The sequence below is a fragment of the Varroa jacobsoni genome, unplaced genomic scaffold, assembly GCF_002532875.2.
Source record: "Varroa jacobsoni isolate VJ856 unplaced genomic scaffold, vjacob_1.0 scaffold_565, whole genome shotgun sequence".
Taxonomy (NCBI): domain Eukaryota; kingdom Metazoa; phylum Arthropoda; class Arachnida; order Mesostigmata; family Varroidae; genus Varroa; species Varroa jacobsoni.
Genome location: NW_019213467.1, coordinates 104,581 through 124,216, shown reverse-complemented (window position 1 = coordinate 124,216; position 19,636 = coordinate 104,581). Strand labels below are relative to the sequence as shown.

The 19,636-nt window shown below is 42.5% G+C and overlaps 2 protein-coding genes and 2 long non-coding RNA genes across 31 annotated transcripts in view; 2 read left to right on the top strand and 2 right to left on the bottom strand.

The window, feature by feature from the left end:
* LOC111261529 (uncharacterized) overlaps positions 1-19,636 on the top strand; it is a 292,892-nt gene that overhangs the window by 171,428 nt on the left and 101,828 nt on the right. For 12 of the 26 annotated variants that reach the window (XR_015311574.1, XR_015311571.1, XR_015311575.1 and 9 more), the window contains 2 exons: positions 10,983-11,077; positions 16,516-17,180. Coding sequence is in view for 3 of the 26 variants with exons in the window: in XM_086968743.1 (XP_086824869.1) it covers positions 10,983-11,036 (54 nt within the window). In the remaining 23 variants the exon portion in view is untranslated. The other 14 variants (XR_015311560.1, XR_015311559.1, XR_015311557.1 and 11 more) reach the window with 4 other exon arrangements.
* LOC147753316 (uncharacterized) lies at positions 98-16,506 on the bottom strand. Of its 2 annotated transcripts, none has more exons than XR_015311548.1 (2): positions 2,335-3,001; positions 98-1,020 (listed from the first exon to the last, which is right to left on the bottom strand). XR_015311548.1 is itself a non-coding variant. In XM_086968742.1 (2 exons), exons 1-2 carry the CDS (start codon positions 15,959-15,961, stop codon positions 1,017-1,019), a joined length of 1,587 nt encoding a protein of 528 aa, XP_086824868.1. In that variant the 5' UTR covers positions 15,962-16,506; the 3' UTR covers positions 98-1,016. The 2 variants fall into 2 exon arrangements, 1 of the variants encoding a protein (XP_086824868.1); XM_086968742.1 differs by lacking the exon at positions 2,335-3,001 and adding an exon at positions 14,379-16,506.
* Positions 2,541-3,861, top strand: LOC147753317 (uncharacterized). Its single transcript, XR_015311585.1, has 2 exons — positions 2,541-2,671; positions 3,285-3,861. It is a non-coding gene; the product is annotated as an uncharacterized LOC147753317 (long non-coding RNA).
* Positions 17,491-19,636, bottom strand: part of LOC111261536 (uncharacterized) — an 88,795-nt gene continuing 86,649 nt past the window's right edge. For both annotated transcript variants that reach the window (XR_015311583.1, XR_015311582.1), the window contains one exon: positions 17,491-17,944. This is a non-coding gene — a long non-coding RNA (uncharacterized LOC111261536). The remainder of the gene's footprint in view (positions 17,945-19,636) is intronic.

Below are 19,636 nucleotides of genomic sequence, written 5' to 3'. Positions count from 1 at the left end.
ATGACGAAAAAGCTAAGGGATAAAATATATTGCATTTCAAAATAACTCTCGACTTTATACATCCCACCTGATTCAATTTTGTACAAAACCAGTCGTTTTTATGCCGCTATTGAGTTTATAAAAATGTTTATTGTGCATATTTTCATCATTAGGCTATCGTGAGGACACAAGTCTTCGTTAAGTTTCTTACCAGCGAGGTGCGATGGTTGGCAGTTAGTAGTGGTATGTCTTTTCTATATAGTTATGTTGTAAAAGCAAAAGAACTTTGTAGATGCTCATAAAGCATATTATAGATATAGATAAGGTGTAAACCGGCTTAAAGGTCAACACTGCTTATTTGGCGCAACATGGAAAAGCAAATTGTCTATAAGTGTAAATGAGAAATATTGTTGAAAGTCAAAGCAGGATCTGGTAGACCCTATTTATTTTTGTACGACAAAATCCATAGAAGTAGATAATATTTTGATCAATGTTCGTGTGCTTCAGTGTAATTTGAGTTTCGGCTCGTAAGTTTACATACTACCCGCTGAAGCGGAAAAAACTGTTTTTGTTGAGGTGTCCCGGAAACGTGTACATACAGGCGTGCATATGCTGCAAATGATTTATGACGAAAGAACAGAAAAACTTCGAAAACGTAGGGCCTGGAAGTGTCCGTGGCAAAGCAAACAGTTCCCGGCCAAAAAGACGCAAAGCTCCGTTTGCTGCTTTGACGTTTACTTAGGCATATATGAAAGCTTCTATCTTAGCATATGTTCGTATCTCTCGCTTGTTATCCTTAAAACCACTAGCAGGATCTGTCAGGATACAACGATCGGCCAAGCACACAACTCACGAGAGTGAATAGAACGTTGTTGTTCATTTACTGACATCTTATTGTCGGGCGTATTATTTTCCGGTGGCAAAATCCACATATGAAACGTTTGAGTTTGACACTTTGGTCTCGTCCCCATGCTGGGCGTGAGAATCCCATTGTGTAGCCGACAGCCATGTCGCCGGTAGCAATCTGCGGATTTTCATTACCTGGAAACGTACACAATACAATTTCGGTCCGGTCACCACTTAACTGTGGTGAATAGAGGCACGCTGTTGTTTTTTTCCAGTTCTGCGTAAAAGTTTGCGTTTTAAATCCGGCCTATGTCCTAACGTGAATAGCAATTCACAACAGCTAGCAGTCTCATTCCCCTGTCGAAGCTGCACCGCACCTACATCATCTCGCAAGGTTTCGATCCTTTATATATATTTATAGTGATAATTAGGTGTGATGTCATTATCTTTATGTACATACACGGGTTTCACTGAGCATTGCGTTACGGATATATGTTTTTTTACGTGGTATCTTTATAAGGGTCATACTAAGAGACAAATGTCTTGCAGCTAGTAGATTCGTTTCAATCTCATTACGCTTTTGTAGTCCATTGTGTTACTTTACGGTTACGTTAACTATCGGTGCTCGATGTCTAACACCGATAACTTTTGACAGCATTGGAGTTGAAAAGTAAATTTTCGTTTTTTACGTCTTAGGCATAATGTGATCTCAGTATGATAAGCCTACACGATACGCTGTCATTGGTTGGTCTAGGCTAATGTATGTATTCGATGGCCTCCTACAGTTGAAAATATAGTATCAGACTATTATTATCTATGTTTACAGCCATTGGCCAATCAAATAGGGCCACAGTTTGGTCGGAGATATCTCCTAGCGATAGCGCGAACTAAACGTCTGCATGTGCTTTTTCCACACGAGAGCCTTCAATAGCTTTTTAATACTATGCACAGGTGACAATACCGTTAGAAACGAATTTTCACACGTATGTGGTAGGCAAGGCAATTTTTGGAGACGTGCCGTGTGATAGTGGTTCACACCCGCGTTATTACGCACGATTCAGGTATCTGATCTTGTCTTCTTTTCCTCACGAATGAACACAGATGATTTAACATGCGGTGCAGCAATTATCTCTCCCTCTCTGTTCAACGACAACGACGTTTTTATAATCGCAGATTATGACTATACTTAAACTCGTAGTGAAATAGCAAAAATACCTGCTGAAAGAGTTGCGAACTCTAATGATTCGAACCATACAAAAAAAACGATAGTCAAAAGAGGTTGCTAAGTGGGCAGAGCCGTGATATCAAAGTGTGTATTTGACAGTGGGACCCATACTCTGAAAGATCAGGTGCCTCTGTCATCGAAAATAATGAAAAACAAAAGTAAAAATGGTTCACAACGCAGCGAGGAGATAAAGTCATTTTTAAAAAAATGCCAATTTGTAATAGTTTTTTTAATCGCGTCACCGTGTGGAAAAGTGCGAAGTAACTGTCTTCGGAAGGACTCACCGGCGTCGGGTCAGAATGGGTGGTTTTAGATGTCATAAATTTACCAGAAGACGTCTGCTAAATCTCCACATAAATAGACGCGTTATAAGCGGACAAACGCGTTGTAAACAATTCTAAAACTAGCCAGTGAAAACTTGACAAAGGGTCTGCCTTTCATATAAATTATAGTCTGCAAATTAGCAACGCTGAACACATCTACAGGCGTTCCAGCGACCGATTCCGCGAGATCTATGTAATCCAGCAGCCTATTAGAATGATTGTGTGAGCCTTGATATCCGTCCTGCGCAGGAGTCCTACATACGGTCAACGGGATTATTTAAAAGCGAAACACAATGTGGTAATCCAGACGAGAATGTTCCCTTATGTATTGGAGGATAATTTCCAGGTTGGAACTATGTGTGTTGTAGAGGATGTCTCTGAAAAGTTTATCGTTATTGGTACTGAAGTTCAGCTGTACCTAGGAAGTTCACCCGACCTGAATTTCACGTATGAAAACGTATGGCATTATACTAAAGGGCAAGTTAAAATCGGACAGGAGATCACGAACGTCTTACAACTAAAGGATAAAATGCTTAAAATGTGCGCCTAGAGTTCGAGCGTGACGTAGGTGGTACCCAAGTAATTGTAGCTAGGGGTGGGGTGACTAAATAAGTGGTGAAAAGTTGACCAGTAAGTGTTTTCCGTTTCATAGTAGTTTAAAAAATGCGCCTTTAACAACAGTGCCGTTAGAGCTAGCATAGATATTGTGGTTGGGTGTAGAGCTATCTATGAACAAATCCTGCATTACGTGAAAGTTCTAGGTGGGCTTATTTGATTGGCCAATGACTGTATATTAGTGATATCATGTAAATAGATAAGAAGTATTTAGGAGGATTATTGATTATGCTAATGTTAACTCGCAATTTTCCATCGCCGCCTTCAAAAGATTGGTTGCTGGGTTGTTTCTCTAGTGTCAATGGACAAGGCACTGCCGTTTCAAGGAGGCAAACGAGAGCTCCCGGAGCCAGAACGACCAACGTCGTTACTACCAAAAGAATAAAAACGCCCACACGCACGACATTATACAGCGATGGGAAATCGATTCTGCGTTAATTTTTTTTACCAGCCGCTAACGGTTCTCTGCTAATTGCTGGTGTTTTCACGTATTACTTTACTGCTCACATGTACCCAGCTGACTGAGAAGACCTATTGGCCACTTTTAAAAAGCCACTTATCGATAGTAATAGGTGCTGCCGTAAAAGAGAGTGGCGCTGATGAAGCTATAGCGTCGGCCTGAGTTACGGCAGATTCAAGCTCCGCTGAGACATCGGAACAGGCCGTTATGTTCCAAAATTGAGTGAGAAGCAGATTGTCTCTAAAGGAAAATACCCATAAAACGGAAAGGAAGCGCGTGGCCTATGTGATGGCGAGATATACTTTGCAGCGCAGCTCGTTTCTCACGAAGTAATTGATCAGGTGATTGATTGTCAGCCACTTAATCTCGGACTATAATAAAATGCGATCCGCTAAGATCTCTATTCGTTCAGATATCATGAGCATCATTAGTCAGAGCGCGAGTGCAGGTCCAGTGTTGTTAAATATAATGAATACAGTAACTACTTCAGCTCTAAGAGAAGCCTTGGTGCCCTTATATTAAATCGTGGCTAGTACTCATGCGATAATATTTAAAATGAAAGGCAAAAAAAGCTTAGTTTGCAGATAGAAACTACACACTGGAAACAGACTCTTTTCACCTGTGGTAAAGACCGGATGAACTGAATCATCATCACCATTTGCCATTTAGGAGAAGCCGTGAAACATGTACATTGAGCAGTGCAGTCTGATTGCATCTAGTAACGCGGCCATCACCGACAAAGGACACTGCCCTTGAATTAATTAGAGTGAATCCAGATTCCACTTGTACTAACTTCCTCCCACGTTCATGTGCTCTGTTTATATTCAACATATACATCCCAAAAGTACTAAAAAATATATGTACTTTTTAAACCTGTTAATTAGTGTAATAATATGTTGCTTGGAACATATAGTTTTTTTTAGCATTTTCGGCATATATATATATATATATACAGACATTATTTGCAAACAGAGTTGTACAATGTTGATGGACTTTTCTAAAGTAAGTAAAGTAAAGAGTGAAATATGTATTTACTCTAGCAACCCGTATGCATAGAGGCCTAAAAATTTGAGAAATCGGAGAATGATTTTTCCGGTTAGGTCGGTGTACCTACCAGAAAATTAATATAAAGGTACGCTGTTTATCGAAGCGAACTGCAAACTGGCGAGAAAGGACGATATTAGAGGCGAGCTTTTTTTAGTCTGAGGTGCACTACGCACGGGCGGCGTAAGATCTCGCTTGTGAGCTCCCCATTGTTGACGTGTGAAGGATCTAGAATTTTTTTCCTTAATACCACCGCCACGCCGTTTTCCGCGCATTATCGGTGCTCGACATGAAGGGCCAGGAGTAGATCGAAAGAAGGGCAATTGGGAAAATGGTGTCGCTTTTAAGCCTAGGTGTCGACTTTTCGGTAGCCAGTTTAACGTCATCTCTTCACCTAGCTCTACAGAAGCCTACACAATGCCGAAGAGCATAATTAACGGAATTCAATAAAAATTGTTTCCGTGTGAGTCCTGCTCTTCTGCAGGCGCGTGATCGTGAATGCGTGTCAACCCATTTAGCTTGCATTTCCACTCCTTCTCGACGACGCTCACAACGAACTTAGCTCGCCTTACCGACATCGTTCGGATAGATCGTGGCTTTCTAACCCGTACCTGTCGCGCGAACTATGATCCTGCCTTACGCTATTCTAGTTAGCGGTAGGATAACACGAAAGGGCAAAGAAAGAGACGCGTCCATCATCCTACATGGTACTATGAACGTCCGAGTCACTATTGAATTGCTTTTCTGCCGGTGCCTTGTGCAGGCGGTCATTCCGTAAATGATTTCGAAGGCCAGAAAGGTGAGATGCAGCTAGGCTTGAACAGATCCACGTTAGATTATGGGATAAGCAGACTCCGCATGAAAAACCCTGAGATGACAATTAGTTTAAACCGACTAACAGCGAGCGTAATCTCGAATTGGCATGAACACCTCGTGCGATAGAGGCGTCTGCTCTACGTTGGCCCGTCTGAAGGCATCTTTGGTGGAAGATACGTTAACGGATCAAAGAGAACTTTAAGGATTCGGGATGACTAAGGAAGGGGTAGAAAAAGACCTAAGGAGAGCATACAGCCAAGCTTTTTTCATTTACAACAGCAAATACATGCATCAAGAATCATTAGGGAACGAATAGCAAGCTATATAGGACGAGATGTTTTTCTTTCCAAAAAAACAGGCCGTCTGCTCCGCTTTGTTCATGAGTATAGTACAAAGTTTCCTTGTCAGCACACATGTTCAATTTAGCTAACTGGTGCCTCTGTAGAAGTTTCCTTTCTGCTTCGTGATAGAATGGAGAGTTCTTTCAAAAGGGTCCAGCTCAGTTACCTGCGCAGCTTCGTGTATAGACGCAATACCGTTAACATACACGCTGTGTCTACACACGAATGAAACCAATTGCATTACCTATGTATTTAGGCTCGATAATTTATCAAGAAAGCGATACGACTGGCCATTTGATTGTGTTGGCCACGTAGATAGCACTAGTAAGTCGCTTAAGCCATTTATAGCCAACCCAAACTGATTTTCGTAGCTGTATTCTTAGTTACTGCTGCTGACCGCATTTTGTGCACCCAGGACATCACTAGGAGGTTTCTCTTCTGAGTTAAAACAATCCGCCTCGGTGCGATTGCCATCATGTCAACTCTTAGACTTCGTACAAACAAACCATAGCAATAAAGACGTCCGTATGAAGCCACACATTTGTCAACAACAAATGCCAATTCAACGACGATATCTATTGAACAATGTCGTAAGTCATGTGCTTAGGTTTTGATAGCCCGTATACCTGATGGACCAGCTTATCAAATTAGATGGTTATGAAGGACTAAGACGCAACTCGGTTCCTCTAACGTGGGATAGTTTACCCCATAACATCGTTGGGTATATTCTCTCTGAACTCTGAACCCACCGTTGAATAGAATGTCTGGACTGTTCGCCAGGCGTATTCCCAATTAGTGAAACGCTAAAAAAGCTCACTTTTCTCAAGACAGACTCATATGACTTGTGTGGACGCGTAGATCAGAAGTTCTACAAAACTTAAAGCGTGAAATTAAACGTTCAGCTAAGCTGCTACCTACCTCCTACACACTAGTCAAACATTGACTGTATAGAATAACTGGCAAAAAATGGCACAATGAAAATCATTTCCATAACAAAAAATATTCGACGGATAGTGTCCCTTACAAAGCGAATGTGAGACGCAACCATACATGTTGACAGTAGCTCTGCATTAATGGTTGTTTAATTTATTCGCTATTCTAACTTATTAAAAAAGTCATATTGGTCGAACTTAATTTTCAGGCAACGAAAATGCAGTCAACAAGATGAGTAGTGTTTGTATTTCCACGCTAAATTTCCTTACTTATCGTCCCCTTCCGGTGCCAATGTAGCCGTTCGAGAGTCAGCCGTGGTAGAATAACCAGTTCACCTATTCTCTAGGCCGCACTTCTCTCTGGCATTTTTAAGAGCTCCAAAAATGTTGTTATTGAACGTCTTGAAACGACATTTTGATGCTTTTAGATTTTTGAGGAAACCCCATAGGAGGTAATTGGCTTGATCAAAGGTAGCGGAATTTGTGTGGTACGGGTTGTCGTGTGTACACCCTAACGTTCTTGCGTATATTAAAACAGGCGGTGGTTAGTATCTTGCCTGGCCTATAGTAACGTAAATAACAGTCGTGAAATCGAAAAGCCGAGCCCACCATAAACTAGTCAAGCTAAATTAATTAATTTATTTATCAAGATGTACCGGTTCGAATCGAACACAGATTTCCATGCCCGGAATCATCTCCAGCGGCTGCTTGAAGCTTTGATTTAACTAATCAGACTTCAAAGTGTAGAAATGACAAAATAGCCGAGAGTCGCCTCGGTACATTTAGCATTTGATAATGATTTGCTTGGGCCGCTACTCCGAACGGAAACACCATCAAAAACAGTAACATACCAGACGATACATTAGACAAGGCAGCGTCTTTAGACTGCAAACCACATCTTCTATCAGACCAGTAATTTTCAATTAATCTCTCAACGAAGAATGTCGTACACAATGTCTGACGCGTTTTTTTTTACTAAATATAATGTACCTTGTTAACTAATTTTATACAATAATTAGCTGGGGCAAAACGTACGACGTTGCGTGGCGTGAATTTCGGGCCTGCAGGCACACATATCTGCTGCTAGCAGGAACCAATGTTATTTTGGCCTCATTTTCTATCGATAATGAATTTCGTTAGCTAGTTAATCACAATAGCGCTATTATGATCTTTTCAATTTGCTGTTCCATAATGCTAATTAACTTACGTCTGTAGCGTTGACGTCTGGATACTGAATTGCTCAGACGGATCTGACGCGACACAGCGTACTAATAAATCGTGCAGTGATACCTGGTTTATGTCGTATTATTATATGATTTTTACATTTACCGCGTCTGCTATTATAATTTGGCACTATTTTCTCTACCGTAGCTCTTGTTCGATGTATTGCAACGCTGTAGGTCTAATGCCAAATGATTTAGAAATATCTAGCCTGTACTGATACCGGTATTTCATCGGAGCGTTGATATATTCGACTAGGCAGAGCACTGCATCATCTTACCTGTTTATCTGGCGTGTTCGATCAGTTAGGACTGATGTAAAGAGAAAATCTGACTCATTAAACAAACTACTTCATTTAGCCAGACGACGCGCGGAAGGCGAAGGAAGACGAAAAGAAAACTTTCTGTGCCAGATGAGGATAGTTCAGCCCACTGCCTCTCCAAACAGCTGCCCCTAGCCAAAGTTCTAGCCTATCCTTAGCAGTCTCCAATTTCCGAATGAAGAATCTGTTGTATTAGTACTGACGCTAAGTTTCAGGAAGTTCGGTACGTTTGTCTTTCTCCGAACGGGTGCGCGCTGTGAGGGACAAATGTCTTCCGTAACTCGCTCAAGTCCGCAACCGACTGCTGATTCATTCTCAGGAGCATAGTTTGCCCCAGTGATTCGTTAAATCTGAGGTGATTTTTCGATTCACTTGTATAGAGCTTACACTGTTTCTACGCCAAATAGGCGTTCGCCGGCTATTTAGATAACGTACAGGACAGCAGAAACTGGCTTAACTTTTACCTAGCTTATGATGGATATGCGCCTCTTACAATTAGTCCGTTGAAGAGAAACTAGCTGACATCGCTTGAGCCGCAGTAATTACTCAGGCACGTTTTTATCTGGTTAGAGATATGTTAAAACCTGTTCAATTACTGAGTTTTTCGATAGCCAAATACAGGGCAAATAAGATAAAAACCATTCCCTTATACCGTAACAGTAATCAATGTTTACTGTAGGTAGCATTGAGCTTCTGGTTCCTATCTTAATCACGAGGTCAGTTTTTTCCAAGACAAAAAACCAGTTTAAATAAAGTAAGCAACATCACAATTCGTGGCTTCGCACTATCCCTCCTTCAAAACGTTAGCCTCTCTGGACTATTTAGAGATATGGCCGACTTCCAAGCTTCAAACGCATTGCTAGGAATTAACAAATTTACGAGATACCTTCAACGAGTAGTTGTATTACTACAAAGCAGCTAACCTATTCCAGTACTTGATTAGATTTTGTTTGACAATGAGTTAAGAGTAATTAGTATCTATGGAACTTCTTTACACGGGCCTTATTGACGACGTGGGGCTGCCTAAATTAGAAATGAATAAATCAGTGAGGTTAGACTGACCAAGGAATAAGATGGGCTGAAGTAACACGTAACCCACAAGCCAGGTGGGTCACTGTCTCGTACAGTGGTGAAGATGTATACCAGACCATACATGAAGGGCAATAAAATCTTTAAAGCAAACAATGGTTCTCCCTCGGTACAAATAGAAAATGACACACATTCCTTATCAAGACAACGGCCTCTAGTGGCTTCGATGACTATATGCAGATACCCGGTGGCATTCTATTTACTTGTGCTATTATTGGAGACAGGGGATTGGTGTTATACTACGAGTCCTAGCAGGGCATTTAGTTTAGGGCATTTAGAAACCTATTCTTGTGTGATAGATCGATACGCTCAACAGCTCGAACATCCCAGACCTCCCTATTGGCCTGATTTACTTATTATATTTGAGCTTACTCTACTCGCTTCTTAATAAAAATAACATATGAACTAAGCTTGTTAGAGTCGACTGTATCATTATGTTCATAAGCTACTTTAATCTGAAAAAAACTAAAATGGCGTTTGCTCAGACCAGCTCACATAGCTAACACGGAAGGCACACGCTTATGCCTCATTCACTACCGAAAACGAGCTGAATTAATAAAGACTCCAACGTGACGGAGCAGTCTCTGCTGTCAACCTGAGCAACTTCCCGTTTCTTATCAGTTCCGACAGCACATTATTAAAGTTCGAGTTAGCTATCAGGAAACTTACCTCTAAATCATTCTGCGTATTCGAATTTGAACGCTGTTGTGATTTAGGCCGCACCGGCTAAGCTACTCAAGGTGTCGCAGCTCTGCGAAGTCCGATCTGACTCGTTTACAGGGCTTCTAAACTAGCTCACTGATGAAATAGTTTCAATAATCCAGCAACTTTTTTTTTCTCTTAAAGTTATACATTTGTTTAAAGACAAATGGCTGTGCTAAACAAGCGCAGGACGTTTCAATAGAAATAAGCTACACCATCGAAAAGGCACCAACACCTTGAAAGAACGTATTAACGTAAATATATGAAAGGTACTAAATGGTTTTTGTTACTTGTCGTTGGCAACAGTGTTGCTGACGAAGCGACCGTCATACATGATATTTTGAAGGCGGCTCTATTCAACCGGCAGCCGGTGGGTTCCACTGCTGCACAGGCAACGGGGCAGCCAAGCGGTGTGGATTTTTTTCAAACTTGCGTGTGTGAAAAACTTCATGAACTTGAGAATAGGTACAGCCTAACGCTACAATATATTCCGCCGACAATGTTTGCTCCTGAGCAGTTCTTTATCGCAGCGGCTTTTGTAGCCATTATATGGCGTTGTTCGAAAGGGTTTTACCGAATGTCAAGTATAACTCGAATTTCGGAATTCCTTGAAATTGTGGCCGTTAATTAATTCTCCTCAAAATGGCCGGAACAGGTTTCAGTGTTCCTCGATATAAAGAAGGCCCAATAACAGGACGTCCCCTGGATTTGCCGTACATTGCGCAGTGTATTTCAACAAATCAATAGGATGTAGTCGATGCCGCAGTGAAGCATCATTGTACAGAACCTCTTGTGACCGTCATAGCTTCTACGATATATTTTCTGTTTATTGTTTATTACATTGTTTTTTTTTTATTACTACTAGCAAGAGTTATTTGACACAGTTTAACAATAATGACGGGTCGTACTGCCCAAAACGAATCCGTACGAATGCGTAATTTAAATGATTTTTGTTAATTTTTTTGCAGTTGTGATTTGTGTAACTGTATGTCCCGCCATTAGCTGTTTTTTCATATAAAGAATACTTTCCAGTTCTACTAATTCGTGTTTTTACGTCACAATTCCAGAATCTGCCTTTTATAAACTGTACGTGCGAAGACTACAGAGATGGGTACGCATAAACCCAGAGCGATACTGGGTTCGGCAAAATTCGAAAAATAAGGTACGTAAAATAAGTGAGCTAGTCCAGCTGTTAGTTAATTCATTCCAATATTTTAGTAAAGGATGAATTGCTATTATGTAATCATATCTACATGTTTAGCATGATGTCCGATCTACTACCTTCTGATCAAACTGAAGTCACGATACCTATACTTTTTACGATTAATAATCTAGCTCAAATTCAATTTATTATTGTAGGACATAGGCTGCATCACTGGAACCGCTAAAAAGGCGTATCAATTAAGATGCTTTCGCTGACACACAGGGCAATCAGTTATTACCAGGCACACTTGAAGTACTATATTACCGTTTCTTAAAAGCTCCAAAGCTATCGATGTTTACCACAGAACTTTTTAATCGACTAAAAATAATATTTTTTTATTCAAACTGAGGGTACGAAAAATGCAACGCAACAAAATCGAACTACCTTTTACATCGAACTCTCTAAGAAGCGCTCACCTGTATTTATCATCTAACAGACTGAGGCTATCCTTAGCGGGTTCCAAATCCCTAATAGAAAAACATGAACACGCCCAGTATGTCAAAGCGTTAAAGACGTAGAATCTGCTTGGCCGTCGCAGTCTTGATGGGCACTTTTCACAACCTCCAAGAATTTCAGCGCACGCTGAACGTCTGTGGGTCCCGTGGGAAAGATGTCAGAGTAAAAAGAGTCTTTCGGCCATAACTGTCACCTTCTGCTACGCTGGCCCCGCTCAACTGGGCTACATATTTAGCAGATTGCTACCTTGAATAGCGTCAGTATAACAAATCATATTTTGATCTATTCTAGCGCTTTCTGGACGCGTCGAACACCCGCGTAGCTTCTATAGATGCCATGGTTTTCGATACAATTTTCGACAGCAAGCGTAAGCTGTTGCTTTGATAATGTTCTATAGCGGTTCGGTTTAAATAAGACGGCTGAGATAGCGAGAGACAATCTTCTGAATACACATCCTATAAGTCCAACTAGACGCCTAACACGTTTAGGTCTTTTGGAGGGAATGCCCTGCCAAAAATGAAGTGATATCATCACTGTCTGAAATTATCCGGGGCGGGGGGCGTCACCCGTTTCGGATACAGTCCTTCAGACAGTTCAGGCTGTGCTAAGAAAATCGATAAGGAGCTTGCTAGCTATCAACTTCTAGTTACTTCAATCATATCGTGCTGTTTGTAGCCCAAGACGTGTAGCATTTACCGCTAACATTAATCGAATAATCAGTGTGAGAAAACTAACTGAACTTATTTTGGTGGAGTTCTACTCTTGGATTACGTACCCCATATATGCAAGTACATATCTTCGAAGTTCAATCATGGACTCTCATTAGCACATATCAGGCCTGGTGCGCTATGCTGTTTTTCTATCTGCAGACACTGCGATCGCCATTGTCTAATGCTTCCTTCAAACAGAACATATCCGATATCGGGCCGGGGAAGATACCAAACGTGGCTATGACTGAAGACTTCAAATAGGCCAAGTCTATCTAAAACCTCAAAGTGGGCCACGTGCTGCAATGATATAAGACTTGCACGGTCTGGCTCGAAAAAAGTCTTGATAGGATGATAAATAGATTTGGACAGAGGATCGAGGAGCAAGCAACGGTGGCACAACTACACCGCTATAGGTCATAGTGTCATTGACACACCTACAGACTCCAATGTGTTCCATCGTGCCTTCATTATAGATTGGTGACGTTCAGGACTTGAGATCGTCGACGAATTGGGCTTTCGTTTTTAGAACACCTCTCTCACCGCACTTGCGATTGAAAAGTGACCTCTTGTGGAAGAACTAACCCGCGTATATGAGTTTATGATTTTATGTGAAGGAGCTCGTGCGAACAGAACACCTAGTTCACGTACTATACAATGAACGAGACTAAAATGATTTATTATTAGCTTGTTACGTTATAATAGTCTATATACTAGTCGAGTTAGTGGTTCGTTTTCAGCTAACCTAGGAGCGCTAACTTCGACCGTAAAGCCGCCGCTACCACGCGCTATCAGTCGTCCTTGCTAATGTCGCTCGTCGCGTAGTCACTCAGTCGAGTCCATTAGGTCGACAAGAGCACCGAGAAACAAAGCTTTCTGTCTAAGTTGATGATTTACAATTCGGCTAGTTGCAGTTCGGCGAGAGAAACAAATAAATGCTGTATATTGACTAAATAGGTTTCCTTTTATTGCAAGATACCAAGTCTAGTCTGTGAGCACCTTAAGACCCCTGATTTTTGCAAAAAATGTGTAACCATTACATTACTCGGCCGTATTAGTAACGCTTTCTTGGTGACACAGCAGTGCATCGAAGGGCCATCAAATTAGGCCTGTCGTTTAAAATGCTTAGACAGACAATCTCACGTGGATAGTCCGTGGACGACAAGGTCGTCCCTGAGAGTCTTAAGATCCATAATTACAGTGTTATTATTATACATAATCACTCAAGGGGGAAGGGGCTGTACTTCAGAATCGCACGACTGATTGCTCTTAAGATCATAGCGATCGCAAACAAGGTCTAATCAATGTATCAGCGGAGTGAGTGTGAAAATCATCTGTCATTGACTTTTTGAAGATGACCTCATTTTGTACAGTTTATAGGACAGCAATCTGTACATGTCATAACGAAAAATTTGGACCATATTCTTACTTAACGTTCTCTTCAAAAAAGTTATGTACGCCAAGGAGCTTGTCATATGAACCATTTTGTTCTTGCAGCCTTAGCGTTATATGCGGAAATCATCACTTATAACAGGCACGACCTAACCGTTTCATATATGCTAACTCGTGTTGACTCGTTATACCCTTAAAATCGTTGTTTGAAGTAATGCGTCAAGCTTGTTACCTTATAATGATCGGGTGCAGGTCGAGGATAGGTTAATTAAAGACTGCGTCCGATAATCGTATGGAAACCAATGTGAAAAAATTACTCATACTAGAACCTCATCCGAGAACCCTTGAATTATTTTTTAGCAGAGTAATTTGGGTGCACAGAACGATTCCTACATACTATTAGCCATGGATGCGGTCATCAAAGCCAGTGTAGTCAACGTCGCATGCTAAACAAAACCAATTACGAACAATTGACGCTGGCCCCCTGTCTTGGCAGCTTTTCAACTTATTCTCATTGCCGTTAGCTCATCTATTGTTACAGTATCTTCCCTATGCTTATTATAATGTCGTCTGTGAACGCTATCGAGTTCCGTGCCGAACTGCGAAGTACAGATAGCCGGTCACATATTTACCTGTAAACATTACATTAAAAGAGAGACGCGTACGTGGAAAAAAAAGACGTTCTATGAATAATGTGCACTTACCAGAAACGTACGCTATTCCCTTCATGGCGCTGTCGGCTAGGGGTAATGATGGAGGTCGCGGAACAGCTGTTGTTCTGGCTGTGACTGTCTGCACAATTGTTGAAATGGTTAATGTTGTTGTTGTTGTTGATGTTGGCACTTGTAGATAGCTGTTGCTGTTGTTGTTGGTTGTTGTTGATACTATCGTTATTTTCTGTCACTGTGGTACTGTCATGAATGTCCTGTTGTATTTGATTTATTGTCACGGACGTTGTATGACAGCTGTCAACACAGTCTTCACATTCCTGTTGCGCGTTATGACGGTGCTGACACTGTGCTTGCGCATTCTGCTCTTTTGATTGCTCAGTTTGTTGCTGACGGTGGCCAGTGTTGAGGGTGTTGTTATCGTTGTTTATTTTGAGGTTGGTACTATTGGGAGCCTCGGCATCTGTCTCTATAGGGACAGGTCGAAGTGTTCCAAGGGGCGCGACGGAGCTCAGCGACGCGCGATGCGACCGATGCTGGCTCAAGTTACCCGGAGAACCCAAGGAACTGGGGCCTTCCGAGTGTAAGTCCCCGGACCTCCACTGCGCGGCCGGCGCGGGTGGGTAGGCCAGGGGGGAGTCTGCTCCGTTGACGCTTCCGAAACGCGAAGAAACGGCCATATCGAGTTGGCCGTAACTGCCTGCCTGAATACTACAGGTCGACGTCTTCTGAAGGCCCTGAAGACTGCCAGCCCGGAGTGATTCCGGTTGCTGGCCTGATAAGCCGATACCGCCCTGGCTGGGCTGCTGTGAACTCAACTCCACGAGATTTCTGTTGCACGTTGCTGTGTTGAAGAGCAGGTGATCTACGCTTGTGGAGTCGCCCTTTGCTCCCGGCGCCACCGGCACGCTAGGCCGGTGATCTACCTCGGCGTCAACTGACCGTGACGATTTTGATGTGAGAGTGAAGATTTCACGGCGACGCTTATGGTCACCACTACGTGTTGCAGCAGTGCCGGCAAAATGGGTCGAGGTGCCGGCTATCTCAGATGGCTGTTGCTGCAGCTGTTGTTGTTGTAGCACAAGGTTATCCGAGGAGCTGAGGACGAACTTGCGGTTGGCAGAGGACAGGGAAGACAGGGCTGAAGTCGGCGTGACGATGGTGCTCGAAAGCGAACAGATTGACGCTAAAGTCGAATGCTCTACGGGACTACTTAAAGAATTATTTAGGTTGTGCTGCTGCTGCTGGCCGAGGGAGTTTGCTGCTTGCAAGCTGCATGAGTTGAGGGAGGTCTGGCTGGGCGCTGAGATGATCGGTTGCTCGAGCAAAGAGGACACTGAGTCCTTGCACGGGCTGAGGGGCCGGCTCAAAGGTGGCTGATGGTTATGATGCTGTTGCGCCTGCACCTGCTGCTGCTGCTGCTGTGTTATGCTGCTGTGGTTCGTGCTATTCTGGCGTGCGAGGGACTGTGCCGGATGGCCTACATTGCCTGTAGTTTGGCTGTGGCCTTCCACGGTTGCGGCCGCCACAATTCCAGGTGAATGATTCCGTCCACCGGCATTGTTTGAAGCTGCCGGCCTTGAGCTTGCTGGCGGATTCAATGGCCCCGGTGACGTCATCAAGTCAGGTCCCCGATCGGGATTGGAACGACCTCGCACTTAGGATGCCCGTTACTATGGGCGAGTGCTGGTATAGGTATATTTTTATCGACTGATAATGACGGCAGTGATAGGGGAGTGTGCGCTGTGCGCTATACCCTTTCTGTGGGCCAAAGTTGTTCCTCGTATTTGAGGAAAATGGGACAAATGTAACGATCGCCGGACGTCGTCTCGATGTTTGGTCCTTTTCGGTTGTCGGCCTTGTTGCTCGTATTGTTATGATAAAGTGCCGTATTCGTTCTTGGTGTGATGCTATTGATGGTCAACGTTGGCTTAATTGATAGAATTGTGCTTGGAATACTGTGGTTTCGGTTGGCGTCAACGATATTCGACTTGTGATAAGTTTGTTTCAAATTGTTGACTTTCTCACCCTTTATCCAAATATCTTTAACCAAATATCGTGTTGTTGTAGTTATTGTTGTTGCAGCTATTGTTGCCTCCTTTTTGATTTCCTCCTCGATTTGTGTACTGATACCTTTTTGTTGTTGGCGACGGCGTCGTTATTACATTTGCAGATGCTGTTATTCGCAGCTGGCCGTGGATGGTGTTCTTACTCAAAGTCGGTGCGCACGCTCGGGGCAAGCTGCTCGAGTTTGGTTTCGTGAATGATGAAAATCATTGAAATGTTCCCATAGTATTAATAATAATAATAATAGCGTAGTAACACGCTTGCCATTGACCAATGAACAGATAGTTGTGGGTGTTCAATAAGTACAAAAAACCTTCCTATTTATTCCTAGAAATAATGCCAATTCTGTAGATGTTCTGTCGGTCCCTAGCCGTTGCTGAATTGCAGATCTCGTTTGGTTTCTTTCGAGGGCTTCGTCTTGCACTTCTGTATGAAACAATCTCGGTCTGTGATATCTTCTGCAGGTCAGGTTTTCCCTCTCAAAATCTGTTCTGCTCTACGATTTCGTTTAAAAATCGTTTTCGTTGCTCTTGTTGCTTCGTTGAAATTTTTCACGAGCTTGTAGTGCAGGTAGCGGTGTACGTTTAATGTAAGTGCTGTCATTAATTTAACATCACTCTTTTCGATGTTGATCTCTCGCGTTATCATTCTCCTAGCTTTTAATGGGGGAACGAAACGTCCGTGTACAGTTTCGCCATGTTTCAATACTCAGACGCCCCTCTCAGACCAGGATGTCGTTCGATAAGTTGTTGTGCATTGACTTTTTCCGCTGTGATTAGTTTCGCCCGTTACCCATCATGCTGAATGTGGCCTTGTCGCATTGGTTCGTTTAATACGTTGCTGCAAGTATAGTTCCGGCTTCGCTCGTAAGAATAGTAGCGATCCTCCGGCGCGCTCTGTCGTCCCTCTAGAGTCTGGTCAACTACATCCGATCAGTCTTCAGAGCCTGTGTAGAACATATCCTGCCGCGCACCGACTGTCGATCGTGAGGCGATAACATTGATGCTGACTAGTGTCGGTCGACAAACGGCTACTTAAATCAGATTTCGTCCCGTTCAAACAGCACTAATGGCTGCGTAAGTTTGTTTTTTTTTTATGCGTGTTATATTACATTATGCTTCGCTAATTCCCGCACTGCCATTAGCCGCATGGTAGTAGGCTTATAGTTAGCGTGGGAATACATCGAGTCATAAGAATATTATAGAACACTGTAAATCGGTGCATCTATATAAATGTACTTTTTTCTTGTAGCAATAATACTGATAACATTAAGAAAAAACGATTATGGTTTCGCGGTTATGCTCCTGTGTTCGTGTGCTTGTGACATAATGCCTCTGCGGCTCTGGGCGCCGCGACTATCCACCGCCTTTGTGGGCGCGTCGGCTGCCGGAGTACCGGTGGCGCTTCATCTCTTCCGAGTCGGCCGAAGGTCCACGGTCTTCAGCGCGAAGCACTCAACGAAAACCGCTTGAAGCTGCGGAAGCCGATCGAGACATACCGTACCGCTAAGTACATGGTCTTTTCATACGCTGCTTCTGAAATGTACAGAAGAAGTGGGACAAGCACAGAGGTCCACAGCGAACAATTTAGGTTATACTATATGCCGACAGTGGTGTTAAAGCAGTGCCGAAATCATAGAAGTGCAAGATGGTTATAACGATAGCAATAATAGTAATGATGCTTATGTATGTTTTTTTGACGTATTTTTTACTAAATACAAGAAGGCGTATCTTTTTGGTTCGGGACCGAGCGTAGATGCACCTGATTTTGCATTGCATTGGAAGCAATGCAATGCAAAATCAGGTGCAAAGTAGGACCCAATGTTTGACCATATCACTTAGAAGCGTCTCATGCAATATTAATGCTGAGGCCGTTCAGCGTCATTGGAAGTCAGTTACGTGTAGTTCTGTACCTCTAAAACTCTACAGATTCTAAAGCTATATACTGAGCACCCAAATAACATTTAGAGGGAACAGCAATATACTTGCATGATCAGCTTGTTTATATAGCTCGCTTTTAGATTTCATTCAATCTAATAAATAAACCGAAAGGGGGTCAGGTAGATTTAGCTTGAACTTGTCAAAAAATCGACATCTCTTTGGGTATCCCTTGAAGTAAGATGTATCTTCAAAGGCATCACTTTAAGTCACCATTTTCTTTTCTATTAGATTGGAAAAGTTTTTGCGCTTTTTTTTGAGAAAAAAAAATCTGTTTTCATTGTTTTCTTTTGTTACTAACTTCTGCCCTACCGTTCCAAAGTTCTCTTGCTACCTTGGTAGCCTGCTATAATAATACTGTGCTGTGAAATATCTTGTCAAAGATCGATGTTTCAAGCAGCAAAATGTACATTTTTTCACCTTTTGCATTTTGTCGAGGCCAAAAGAGCCTGGGGCATTTGCCTTGTACATGGTAATGGCACTGTCGCTAACGAGGCTGCTTAAGGGTGGTTTGTCAAATTTGAAAACAGTGAGCAGGACCTAGAGGATGTTTTTTGCTTTGACCAACTGTCTGGGTTCGATGACGACCTTCTAAAGGCATCTTTGAAGTAAAAGGGTCAATAAACAACCCGGAGATTTGCCGAAAGGATGGGGTCCGGTCCAGGGCAGATTACTTTGGTTCTGTGAATTCACACAGAAACCCGGAGCTTGGGTAAATTCAGAAAATTTACGGCTTAACGCTATACCTGAACATTTCGCCATCTGGTATCAAGCATCACGCGGCCATAATAACTAATTCGTCACTGATGACGAAAAATGGTATCTGTATATGAAGTAGAGATAGGAATGGGTAAGGCCCTGCGAAAAAAGCCAGGCTCCTGGCCTCAACCAGACCTTCATCTAGAAAGAACTGTTTTTTGCCTTTGGTAGGATTTTAAAGGCTTGATTCGTTCAAAATCGCTTTCTACGCTCGACAAGCGAAGTTATGTTTTGCTTCATAACAATGCAAGGTAACGGTCGGAAGACACCAACGACAGGTTTTACCGCAGCGTCCAGACCTTGCACCGACCGATTTTTTTCCCTAATCGATTAGTATCTACTGGACGACACCCAGTAATGAATAAAATAGTGTTAAAAAATTGTCACAATTTTTAATAACAATATAAGTATTTTATGTAAGTACCACAGCAAGAGCAATGGTAATCTCTTAAAAGCGCAGTGTTCGGAAAATGCATTCCCGATAATTACGATAATAATAAGATTTTACGTTGACTCAAAGTATAAGGTACT

Coding starts and splice junctions, on each gene's coding strand:
- LOC147753316 (XM_086968742.1), bottom strand. CDS start 15,961: ATGACGTCACCGGGGCCATTGAATCCGCCAGCAAGCTCAAGGCCGGCA.